The following is a 12,950-nucleotide window of genomic DNA, read 5'->3' as shown; positions in this document are numbered from 1 at the left end:
ATTGGAGTTTGAACACTGATTGTGGAGAACCACAAAATCTGGCATCCTAATATATATATATATAATTCAAAATAGTGATGGAGCAAATAAAAGACAAAGAAATAACGAATAAGAACAAGAACGATTTTAACAAACAAAATCGTCTAATCATCCGTCTCCCACGTCACACCTTTTGTCACCATTCTTCGACTAACTGCTCAAATTGAGCCTCGAAACATGCAGAAAGCTACCGTATTTTCTCGACTTCTATTCGTCCTCGAATTCTTATTATAAAAAAAAATCACGAAATCTAGATTCTTTAATTCGCTTTTTAATTAACACGAAACTTATAATTTCGACGACCCATTTTGTAAATTTATTTCCACATTATTATCGGTCATATTCATAATTATAAAAAAAATGAGTTCGTATGTTTTTTGGTTGTGATTGAGGAAATGGAGAAAGAAAAAAGACCTGAAAATGGGGAAAAAAGCCGGAAGAGTACACGTGGACATCTTCTTCGGACACGAAATCACATATGATGGTCGGAGAGAGGGTCCTAGTCAGCATTTTGCTGACGTGGCAATATTCTTCCTTGGGGTTTTGTATCAAATTATTTTATTATTATCTTGCCCGTAGAAACGGCTAAAAAGGAGTTTGGAGAGGTCACGTGAATTGCAGAACCTTTCATATTACGCCCCATACCTTATAATTAATTAATAATTAGACACGGCAACAGGTTATGCTACATTTTTAATGAATATAAATTAATTTTACATAAACATTTGAAACATATATAACGCAATAATTTAACATAATATATTCAAATTAGTTGTTTATAAATGTTCATTATAAAGATCATTATAGCGGTGAAAATTTTAAAAATCTATAAAAAAAAAAATATATGAAAACTTCTATTCCAAGGACCATCAAATATTGTATAACGTCATAAAGTAAAAAAAATATATATACACTTATATATAGAGAGAATCAAATTCAGTCTAAAATATTATTTAGAAACAATGTGGTGGTAAAGTAAAAAAAAATCATTCGGTTGCATTCATTTTGCCCTTTTCGAATTATTAGTTAGGAAAATAAAAATGTAGAACTCATTAGAACCTATATTCATATTTCGTTTTAGAGCAAGAAAACATAAACAGATCTATCTATTAATGGGTGGTCGAGTGACGAAAAGATGTTGCTTTTTGGACCCTGGTCGCTAGTTCCAAACCAGCCGATGGAGAGGGAGGGGGTATTTATCTGCTGAGAGGGTGTTGCTCTCTGGATTCCTGTCGCAGATTCTTTAAAAACTGCTCTCGGATTTATGATGGATGTAGTCGGACCGAAAAACCGGATAACCATCCGGTTAACAACAAAAAAAATATAAACAAATGTTAGGAATGTGAAGTGCACGCGCGAGGAATCTGCGCGTGGGGGAAGAAGAGAAAGGTATGTTAAATGATATTATGCTACGCTTCCTACTAATTCTCCACTTGTCATGCAACCATGGTGTGTTTTGCCTTTTAGTTTCTTCTTTTCTTTTTGTTTCTTTTTTTGTTTGTTTCTTAATATTTTTTTTAACACTTCAAGATTCTAGAGAGAGAGAAAATCACAACAAAGGTTAATTTCGCCCTATATATAAGCCTCAGAAGCCCGCTAGTTTCCTCACTGAGATGCCCAAAATACATCTAGAGAGAGAAGCATAGAAGAGGGGGGAGAGAGAGAGCTTATTAGAGTTTCGAAAAAAATCTTGAGATCCTTTAATCTTCACCATTATTATATATATAAGCTTTTTTGTCTTGATCAAGTTTTGAGTAACAATGGCCTTGATGATCAATCACCATTTCATGGCTGTTACCTTTGGAGTCTTAGGTAATGTGTGATATATATATATATATACACATAAAATATTAGCATCATCATCGAATTTAATTGCATAACACATATACTACACACATTGCAAAGTGATCATCATCTTCTGTTTCTCTTGTTCCCATTAATAAAGTTATACAGTTATTTTCCACGTGTATGTTCGAATGATGTTGTGTCCGGATCATTGATTAGTTTCTGATGTTTCATTAATTAGTTAGAGAACTTTGGTTCGGCAAGAAATTAATTCACGTTTTAAGATGACTCATATATATGACATCTAACATGATTTGGTGAATTTATTTAACGACAGGAAATGCAATATCATTCCTTGTATTTCTCGCCCCAGCGTGAGTGACTTTTCCATTTCGATCTTTTTCATGCATCGATTTCATTGAATCGAATTTGGAAATTGTGTGATTTTATTATTATTATCATTATTTTCAGGCCGACGTTCTACAGGATCTACAAGAAGAAATCTACAGAGAGCTTCCGATCATTGCCGTACCAAGTTTCGCTCTTCAGTTGCATGCTTTGGCTCTACTACGCGCTTCTCAAACGAAACGCCTTCCTTCTAATTACCATTAACTCCTTCGGATGCGTCATCGAGACCCTTTACATCGCTTTGTTCTTCGCTTACTCCTCCAAGGACAAAAGGGTAATCTCCGAATCTATTTACGTGATATATTCGATATATATATATATATATATATCTCTGTAATAATGAATGTTTCTCATCTGTGTTTGGGCAGATTTCGGCTATGAAGCTATTCATGGCCATGAACGTAGGTCTCTTCTCGTTGATTCTCAGCGTTACGCATTTTCTTGTGAAGAACCCTAACAGCCGGATTGTGGTTCTTGGCTGGATTTGCGTCTCGATCTCTGTTTCCGTCTTCGCTGCTCCGCTTACTGTCGTTGTAAGCATCGATCAATCACCGTATCTTTTCGTATATATGATCCAGAATTTTTCTGTCTATAACAACGAGGACGTACGAATATACACTTTTTTTTTTAATTTTTATTTTCACTAAAGTTTCCAATCTTTTTTTACGTACTGTATATATATATAGGCTCGTGTGATACGGACAAAGAGTGTGGAGTTCATGCCATTCACGCTCTCATTCTTCTTGACGATCAGTGCCGTTATGTGGTTCGCTTATGGCTTGTTCCTCCGCGACATATGCATAGCCGTAAGTGTATATATATACACACATTACATTAAATTCCTCGGTCTTAATTATTATATAAATTTCATTCTTTTCCATATGGCTGGTAAAGGGTTATAACGATTTCGGAATTTGGACCGACGCAGATCCCGAATGTGTTAGGATTCGCATTAGGGATGGTTCAGATGATTCTGTACGGAATCTACAGGAACTCCGAAAAACCTAACTTGGAGAAGAAGGTTCCAGATCAACAACAGCAGCTCAAGACGATTGTGGTGTCGAGTCCGCTAGGTGTGTCCGAAGTATACCCTGTCGACGTCACGTCTCAATCGGACGGCGATGAAGGGGAAAAGGTGACGCCACGTGGAGCATCTGACGGTCAAGATACTGCCAAAATTAGCAAGGAGCCGTCAAGCGAAGGGGGCAAGCGCCACGTGGAGTGTGCCCCTCAAGAAGCTGTCTGAAAAGCGCCTCTTCAAACGTTTAGGGGCAAAATTGGAATTCTAAAAAATATCTCTCTCTCTCCGATCTCCGGCGTCGGCTCCGTCACGGCGGGGGAAGAAAGTTACATGTCTGTGGTAATTATTATTCTATTGGTGTTGATGGAGTATGTCATGATTTGACTGCCGTCTGTTTTCAAGGTTTTTACAATTCTATATTTTTTTTACTGTTACTATGTAAGCTAAAATTTGGTTTTGTTAAAAAAAAAGTGAAAATATTGTAACTTATCATCGCTACGGTGCTCAAGTGAAGTTCCCGGCTTTGCAGGACCTAACATGGATCTGTGGCCAGCGATTTGTGATCCTTAGTGCGATTGCGGTTGCGACTGTAACCGCCGTTTGAACAAAATTGTAAGAGCGATAAAAGCTGTTGCGTTTCACAAAACGCTGAACTAGTGGCGTTGAGGTTTGGATGTTTTAATCACAGCCCTTGAATATTTCAAGATATCAATCAGCTTTCCATTCCATTTGGTTCATTGGAGTCCATTGAGATCTTTAAGGAATTATTTCAGAAATTATTGATATTCCAAGGAAAACTTTATTTCTAGTTGATTTTCTTTTGGTAGATTTTCGATACAAAACTCTATTTGAATTAAATAAACCGAATCCAAAGGTAAGAAACACTTTTTTTTAAACACCTATTTGGTTTGTTAAATAATTTCGTACTGTAACAGTTAGACTCCAAGTCCAAGAGCATAGGATCCAATATTAAGCTAACATCGTACGGAACACAAGGTGTGGCCACAAAACACCACAAGCGGAAGAATCTAGAAACATTATCCAATCTGTCCGTACACCAAACTTAGTGATTCATCAAAGTCAGATTTTTTTAAAAAATGTTATCATAAGAGAGGAAGGAAGACTGCATACTTTACATTGTACATCCGATGTTCCTCTCACCGGAAAGACAACAACAACATAAAGCTCGTGAAATTTGAACATTGCTCCTCAAAATTTTTTGGATTAGTGTTTCACCCATATAGCATCATCATCACATAATGTACACTCTTGGTTCTGGCTATTGGGATTGGTGTTTCATCATCTTCTTCTGTCTTCAGGGATGTTTCAGAGCAAATCACAGTGAAAATGGGGAATGAAAAAAAGGTGCAAAACCCGAGAAGACGAGAGCGGAAGGCGAAAAGCAGTACTACCCGTTACTGCTTTCGGAAGTTCCTTGAGCGCTTTGCCGTCGTTTCTCCCTCAAATTCTCTCCCCACATCTTGGCCTCAGCCACGGCTCGTTCCCTATCGATGTCTCTGTTCAAAACCCTAGCTGTCTCTCTCGGGGAATCGTCCTTCTCGGATCCATCAAGATCCAATCTCCTTCCAGACCCTCCTTCGTCGTTCCTTGACAGTAACTTACCGCCCCTTTCATCACGGCTTCTTCTCTCGTCTTTGTTCGGGTCGTAGCCTTGGTTTGCAAGATACGAGAGGGCAGTGACCACATCTCCGATAAGGGGACGGGTAGCCGCTTGCTCTTGGATACACATCGAAGCCACTGCCAGAGCTTGGTAGAGTCCACGCATCGGAAACCGCCCTTTCAACCTCGGGTCCGCCAGTTTTATGAACTTTCTCCTGTCGTTGAACAGCGGCCTCGCCTGTTAAATGTAAACCATAGAGGCAGCAAAAAGTTTTCAACTTTCTGAAAAATCAGGCCATTGAACACTAGATACCGAATCAAAGTTGTAAACTTAAACATTTCGGCCGGATATTCATTCTGTTTGGCACGAAATAAAGGGGCGATGATTTACCCAAGCAACGAGGTTCTGCTCCCCATGTGGCTTCTCGCTATCGATAGCTTTACGTCCAGTAATCAGCTCCAAGAAAACTACACCAAAGCTGTAAACATCCGACTTTACGGTCAACTGACCAGTCATGGCGTACTCGGGAGCACAATAACCGTAAGTGCCCATAACTCTCGTGGAGACGTGAGATTGGTCGCCCGTTGGTCCGAGTTTAGCAAGCCCGAAATCAGAAAGCTTTGGGTGGAAACCCTCATCCAATAATATGTTGGAGGATTTGAAATCTCTGTAAATAACAGGAGGGTTGGCCTTATCATGCAGGAATTCCAACCCTTTTGCCGCTCCAGCAGCTATCTTCATTCTTGTGTTCCAATCGAGGGGTTCCTTATCGGGCGGAATATCTGGAAAAGATAGAGACTCGAAAGGGTTAAAAAAATAAACTTTTTTTTGTCAGATGACTACCAAAAATAACTGAAAAAACTGTTCTTTTTCATCATCAAACGTAGGGAAAACCTGCTTGAGTGAGTTGATATCAGTTGGCTAAGTTCACAAAGAATCTCATCTCTGGATATGATTGACTATTTCACTTTTTCCGGGCCAGAATTTGTTGATGCATGCCCTTAAGCAATAATGATTAGAGGGCGTAAATCGAATTTTACCGTGAAGGTGATCTTCCAATGAACCGAAGGGCATAAATTCGTAGACAAGGAGCCGCTGATCTCCATCAGCACAATAACCGATCAAGTTCACTAAGTTGGAATGATGAAGAAGACTGAGCATAAGGACCTCCACCAGAAACTCTCTGTTACCTTGCAGACCATTCCTGTCCAACTGCTTCACAGCAACAACCTTAAATTGAACAAGAAAGCATATTCCAAGGTTAAACTCCATCCATAACCATTAACAAGTTTATAGCGATAACCCACGTCTTTATCAAAGAATACCAATTTACGGAAGGCAAACACAAATGTTAAATAGGCTGGCATGGCTAAGGGAAAGGAGGGCATTGCCCTTTCACGTCCATTTTTTATCAAATTGTCCGATGTTTAAGCAAAAGTTTGACAACATAGGCCGCCAAATCTTAACCATACACTCCATGGCTATGTGATGACCGAAAGCAGAACCTCCTAAATCTAATCCACAAGCAATGGACATAACTCTACTCTCTTTGGATTTCTAGAAAGGGGTTAAACAATTTACCTGACCGGTGCTCTCGAGCCTTCCCTTGTAGACTCGTCCAAATCCACCTTCACCCAAGAAAGAGTCGGGATGAAAGTTCATAGTCGCAGCTGCAAGATCACGGAAAGTAAATGTCTGAGCGGCGATTTGTGCACCTGCCCCATTATCCTTTGGACTCGGTAGTTCTCTTGCTCCATTGCTCCTTGCTCTGAGCTTTTCCCCACCTGCAATGGACCTCACTCTTTAGAAAATCTCATAGTTCTTCGAATCCCAAGTTCCAAAATTACAGACACTGATTTCGGAAGCTAAACCTCAATGAAACAAATTTAAGATCTCTAGATTGCATTGACAATTTGACATCGATCTTTTCTTTTCGAGATATACAACTAAATTCCGGATGCAAAAGGATCTCTGTGATCCTGATCGTTGCAAAGATTCACTCCTTTTCAAGATACGGCTATCATAAGAATCAAAAGCCTAACATGATCTGTGCTCCTATAGCACCACATCAAATCCAATAACCATGAATTTCATTCACAGATACCTAAAACAATACACGTTATCGATTCGATCGGAAGGCACTTTCAGCAGAAAATTCTTGATCTTGTATAACTTCCAATCAGATCAAATCTCAAGTAAAATTCAATCACAGGATCTTGATTCCCTCCACCTTCACCAACGGACTCAACTAAGGTCTAATCAAAGAACAAGCCCATCGGCCTAAAAAACTCAGGAATTTCAATCGCCCAGTAACAGTCATGAGATCAAGTGATTCAACAGTGGGATTTCAGACAACCCCCTAATAGGATCAGATTACCAGATCTTGGGCTCTTAGGAATCGAACAGAACAAATCAAAACATATGAGCAAGCGAAAATAGATAACACTAACCAGAAGATAAACTAGAAAAATGATTGGAAACTGTGGGCTGAGATAGCTTCTGATCCTCGGATTCCCTCTGCGGGTTCAGTTTCTCTTCTTCCCTCGAATCGAAACACGAGAAACAACCCATCTCCACCAAATTTTCCCAGAAAAAAAAAACTTAACCCCTAGAACCCTACTGAGAAATCAAAGAACAGGGACGAACGAGAACGAAAATTCCATAAACTTCTGCCAAAAGGGCAAGGGGAAGGAAATCGAAATTCTGGGTATTCGAGAGAATATCGAAACACAGCTATAGATTCGAACCGGAAAACGAATAGAAGTAGAGAGAGAGAGAGAGGGGGGGAGGGGACGAAGCAGCTTCTTTTGTCGCTCGCAAGTGTTTTACACTAACATCCCATTTGCGAATTAAAGAATGAAGCGGAAACCGAGTAAAATTTCTTCTCCGACTTTCTTTGACCATAATAATCTCCAATTCCAGGAAATAGTTTCTTCCTCAGATATTTTCTCCCTTTTTTTTCCAATCATTTTTTTTTCTGCCCAAAAAGGTTAAAACTTTGTTCAGATGTTTTTGTGTTCTTGTCCCAAGTGGTAAAGAAGCATTTTTCTCATGACTTGGATATGGATATTTCCCACATTTTGCAACGGACATAATAATTACTGTAAAATAATGCTAATTTCACTGTAGTAAATGCGTGTGTGTGTATATATATATAATTTGCAGAAAATCACGATGACTAACAAATAAATTGGTTTAATGGATTTTTTTAAATTCACAGTGGTGTGAAAACGTGTACGTGTCAAATGGCGGGAGTGATGGAACGGTGCAATTACGTAAACGCAAACGCAAACGCTGTTCAATACGACGTCGTTGTTACGGCCTAAATAGTTGTAACTTGTACGCTTGTAATTTAGCAAGTAGTTACAGCAAACGGATATCAACATTATAAATTAAAATATATTTTTTCCTTTTTTTTTTCAAAGGGTAATAAGAAGTATGGATTGATACATGTGCTTTTGTATTCCAAAACATTAAGGTTTTTTTTATATATCTTTAATATAAAAAATACATATCGTTTTTTAGTGACAGACCTATAAAATTTTTATAAACGGACAATAGTTCGGGTAGATTTAATTTTATAACGAGACATTAAAAAGTTTTAATTAAAATTTTATAAAATTCATAAAAAATTAAATATTTTTAATTAAAAAGGGGGGGGGGAATGTGACTCCATTCCCTTATAAATGGTCCGTCCAAACCCGATTGCTTAACAAAATTCGTGTATTTAACTCATAGGAACATAAATCATTTAGATTCTAAATATATAAGAAAAAAGAGGCTATTTCAAATATTAGGCTATAGAGCTTCTATTAGATTTTGTATGTAACTATATAATTAGTTAATATTAATATGAAATAAAGGAGATAAGTAAGCAAAGTGTCCACGATTTTGTTGTTCAAGATTGAATAAAGTATTACGTATACTCTACTGTTTATTTGGTATCTTTATATATTTTTTATTTTTATTCGGGTGCATAGTCATATGTCCACTAAGACATGCACCTTGCTTTGATTGGTACTCTACTTTTCTCACACAAGGGTTGAAGAAATTGAATTTTTTTATTTGCTGTTTCAATAATATTGAAAGAATGTATTCAAGATTGGATTGGTTAGAGCAAAATCATTCGAATATCAATTTAAAGAAAACATTCATATAAATTTCTGTAGAAAAATAAAATGCGGAAATAAAATAAGACAAATAGAAAAGAACGGAATTACTTTTATTGCTACATCTCTTCTTCTTCTTGTTACATTACAATGAAAATGAACTACATATTTATAGGAAAATTAAGAAATAGAGTAAAAAGGAAATATAGACACAATGGAAACAAATCAGATACACAATATTTGGCATAATGATATTGTATCCATTATTATTCTCCATCATATCTATAATCTTATTTTACTCCCATCATATATTCATTTTCCCACTTTAACATTCCCCCTCAAGATTGACTTTGAAAGAATGAAAAAAGTCAATCTTGAATCGATAATGCTATAAACCGTTCAGACATTTTCATTGTCTCAGGAAAAATTCATAAACACCAAATTTAGTTCTTTTAGAGAATATTACTCATGTTCAAATCACTTCGTTTGACTTTGAAGTTCTACCTTTTACTCTTTTTGTCATAGCACCTCGCTTGATCTTAGAGTTTTTAGGTTTGACTTCTTTTTGTCACAACACCTCGTTTGATTTTGGGATTTTTACTCCTATTTGAACGATTTGGATATATGAACATCTAAAACTAAAAAAAAAAAGATTGAGAAAAAAAAATATAGAGCAGATCGAACCAAGCTCTGATACCATGTAGAAAAATAAAATACAGAAATAAAATAAGACAAATAGAAAAGAACGGAATTACTTTTATTGCTACATATCTTCTTCTTCTTGTTACATTACAATGAAAATGAACTACATATTTATAGAAAAATTAAGAAATAGAGTAAAAAGGAAATATAGACACAATGGAAACAAATCAGATACACAATATTTGGCATAATGATATTGTATCCATTATTATTCTCCATCATATCTATAATCTTATTTTACTCCCATCACATATTCATTTTTCCACTTTAACAATTTCTTCGTATTAGAATATATATATGTAGTTAAATATTGATTTGGTTTAATATGCTTTGGTTTAGTTTGGTTAGGGTTTGTTAGGGTTTTCCTTTCTCTTCTTCTATTTGTATTTAAGGAACCTATGATGAATGAGAATAATAAGAAAACATTTTCCCAAAATCTATCTCTAACTCTGAAATATCAAAACTTCGCTCTTTTAAAAAATATAGTTTTACTGAACATACAAAGAATTTTTGAATTATAAAAAAATAGAAAAAATCCCAAAAAACACTGAACTTTCAAATTTTGACAAAAAAAATACTGAAATTTTTATTTTATCAAATCAATATTAAACTTTTTAAATTTAAAAAATAAACACTTAATTTTTCTACTATTGTCAAAATAAATAAAATGAATGACATGACACAATAAAATGCAAACACGTCAGACTATTTTACTTAGTTTTTTTTACAATCGAAAAAAGTTCATATATTTTTTTGGATCACTGAAAAGGTTTAGGCCTTGAATGGTTAGAGTTTTTAGAGTTTTTAGAATTCAAAAACTAAAAAAATTATCATTCAAGTTTTCACAAAATTATTTTTCCTAAAAACTTGGAAAGCCATTTTAGTGGAAAAATCAAAGAAAAATCAAAAGCTACTTTTTTTAAGTTTTCAAATATTATAGAATCCAAAAACTAAAAACCAAAAACTAAATACCAAAATCCAAAAACTAAAACTAAAAACCCAAAATAAAACTCATCCTCATTCAAACCTTAGTATTTTTTATAATCGCAGAAAAGTTCATGTATTTTTTGGATCACTTAAAAAGTTCAGTATTTTTTAGATTCGTTTAAAAAGTTTAATATTTATTTAACAAAAAATAAAGTTCAGTGTTTTTTTATCAAAATTGTAAAGTTCAGTATTTTTTTTAGATTTTTCCAAAAAAAATATTGAAAAACTATTTTGTTTTTTTAAAAAAAAAAATTCTGATACAAGATTTATGCTAATTTAACTAGAGAATAACTTATTTACTCTGTCAAAATATATTGCTCGATAAGGAAAAGAGAAAACCTATATTGGGCCTTTCCGATCATTCCCAAAGCCCAAATGCTATGTTTATTGGGCTTTTCATGGGTTTCAAAAAAAATCAAAGCATAACCCAAGACAACGGGACTTCAAACTCATTTTTTTAGGCGTGAACATGTCATCAGAATTACCAGTGTGGTTACATGGTGATTATATAGATAATAATATTAAATTTATAATAGTTTTATCAAATTATTAGTTTGATATATAATAAATGAACATGGTGAATTAATGTAATTATTATAAATTTAACATTATGATGTGACTATTATTATGTGACTAGAGTGTAATTCTAGTCATATGATCGTAGATGAAAAAAAGTATAAGTTAAAATCAAAATAGTATATAGAATATATTTTTCATAATGTCGAATCAAATTCGCACAGGCGAGGTAGAGGACTTGAAGGGATCATCGATATAGGGTTTGTGATCTCAAAGGGTGTGTTTTGGAACTTTGTCTCTGTGTTCAGATTTGCTTTTAAAAGTTTTTTTTATAAAGAACTTGCTTTTTTTTTTCTCTTTATTGATTTTTTTGCACACGTGTACAGCTTATATTTATTTTCAATTTTTTGATTTAGGTTATGGCTAATGTGTATTATTATAAATTTATATTTTTTTCATGACTTTTTATATATAAACTAGATAATATGACCTGAATCTAGAATCTAGATATATTAATCACCAGATAATGTCAAATTATTTGTGAGTAAAATAAGTTGGAAGCTTTGTTAATTGTGAGTAAACTAATGACGACAAAGCAATCAAATGATTAACGAAAAAAATACTATTATCGTTTAAGTTTCGGAGATGTTATTTATCAAATAATTAGATCATCATTCATAGGTATTTTGATTAGTAAAAAAGTTATAAAATAAAAAGTTAATCCGAAAAAAAATCCAATTTTTATATATAGAATCGTTTACAGAAATCCATGAATTGAACCTAAATAGTAAATATAGATTACTTACGATTAATTGATTCACACCATAAAAAAAGCAAATATTCAAAGCTTATATATATATATGTATCTTTTTTATGGCGTCAGACTGGCATTGTATATTTGAGCCAGGAATCCGTGGAGCTAAAGCCTAAAGATGTGACTTCATAGTACCGACCATGACCCATGCAACATCCAACCATTTAAAAACAAAATAAAAAAACTGTTGTGGATCAGCCCCGGTCGAGGTCCGCCTCGCCATTCTCTCCGATCACTCGTGTGTTTGAACGGAAAAAGAAAACAGAGGACACAGTCGAGATACGAGTTCAGCACCGAGCATAAAGCTCGGGCCTACGTCTCGGGAAGAGGAAGCCGCGTTCGTAGCTAGGGTTACAACGGACCGGAACCACCGGACACCGCAGAACGGCGCCGGAAAACCGAGCAAAGCTCGCCGAACGAGAGAGAGCCTCTCGGCCGGAAAAACGAAGAACCAACCCTAATCGGTTCGAATGAGAAGATACACAAACGATACCTAGGGTTTCATTAAACACCCGGAAATGACAGAAACGCCCCTCCGTCCTTATGAGATCCTCTGCTTCATCCGGAGGTTTCGAGAGCCTCCGCTTCCAATAGCGGATTTGCTGAGAACCCCACAAATCTCCACCTTCTTCTGCAAATCCCTGCAAAAGAAAGACGAACACGAAGCAACACAATATATATAACGCCAAACACGAACCCTAGCACGCTGTCGCTTCCCGTCTACTTCCATTTGTTAACTCTACCTCCCGACACATCCTAGGCGTATCAAACGTGCCGCTCTAATAGAGTCCTTACCGAGCGTACCATAAGTACGTCTCAGCGTGATAAACAAATAAACACGCAAACCTAGTCTACCCAAAACGAGTGTCCCCGACACCTTCCGTTTTCCGAAGACTAGCTAAGACCTCGACTAGTTATGACTCTCTAGACCGTCTAACTAACCCTCCT

The 12,950-nt window shown here is 35.7% G+C and overlaps 2 protein-coding genes across 4 annotated transcripts; one reads left to right on the top strand and one right to left on the bottom strand.

Moving 5' to 3' along the window:
- Positions 1–1,642: 1,642 nt before the first annotated feature.
- On the top strand, positions 1,643–4,102 carry LOC104810212 (bidirectional sugar transporter SWEET15-like). Of its 3 annotated transcripts, none has more exons than XR_771265.2 (7): positions 1,643–1,851; positions 2,162–2,198; positions 2,296–2,506; positions 2,601–2,765; positions 2,919–3,038; positions 3,161–3,592; positions 3,783–4,102. XR_771265.2 is itself a non-coding variant. In XM_010536405.2 (6 exons), exons 1-6 carry the CDS (start codon positions 1,800–1,802, stop codon positions 3,476–3,478), a joined length of 903 nt encoding a protein of 300 aa, XP_010534707.1. In that variant the 5' UTR covers positions 1,643–1,799; the 3' UTR covers positions 3,479–3,818. The 3 variants fall into 3 exon arrangements, 1 of the variants encoding a protein (XP_010534707.1); XR_771264.2 differs by having other exon boundaries at positions 3,161–3,655; XM_010536405.2 differs by having other exon boundaries at positions 3,161–3,818.
- Positions 4,103–4,323: 221 nt separating this feature from the next.
- Positions 4,324–7,667, bottom strand: LOC104810211 (serine/threonine-protein kinase PBS1). Its single transcript, XM_010536404.2, has 5 exons — positions 7,325–7,667; positions 6,456–6,658; positions 5,915–6,104; positions 5,265–5,656; positions 4,324–5,111 (listed from the first exon to the last, which is right to left on the bottom strand). The coding sequence occupies exons 1-5, from the start codon at positions 7,443–7,445 to the stop codon at positions 4,662–4,664; spliced, it is 1,356 nt and encodes a 451-aa protein (XP_010534706.1). The 5' UTR covers positions 7,446–7,667; the 3' UTR covers positions 4,324–4,661.
- Between the last annotated feature and the right edge of the window lie 5,283 nt (positions 7,668–12,950).

The sequence above is a fragment of the Tarenaya hassleriana genome, unplaced genomic scaffold (genome assembly GCF_000463585.1).
Source record: "Tarenaya hassleriana unplaced genomic scaffold, ASM46358v1 Cleome173, whole genome shotgun sequence".
Taxonomy (NCBI): domain Eukaryota; kingdom Viridiplantae; phylum Streptophyta; class Magnoliopsida; order Brassicales; family Cleomaceae; genus Tarenaya; species Tarenaya hassleriana.
This window is presented reverse-complemented; position numbering and strand designations above follow the sequence as displayed.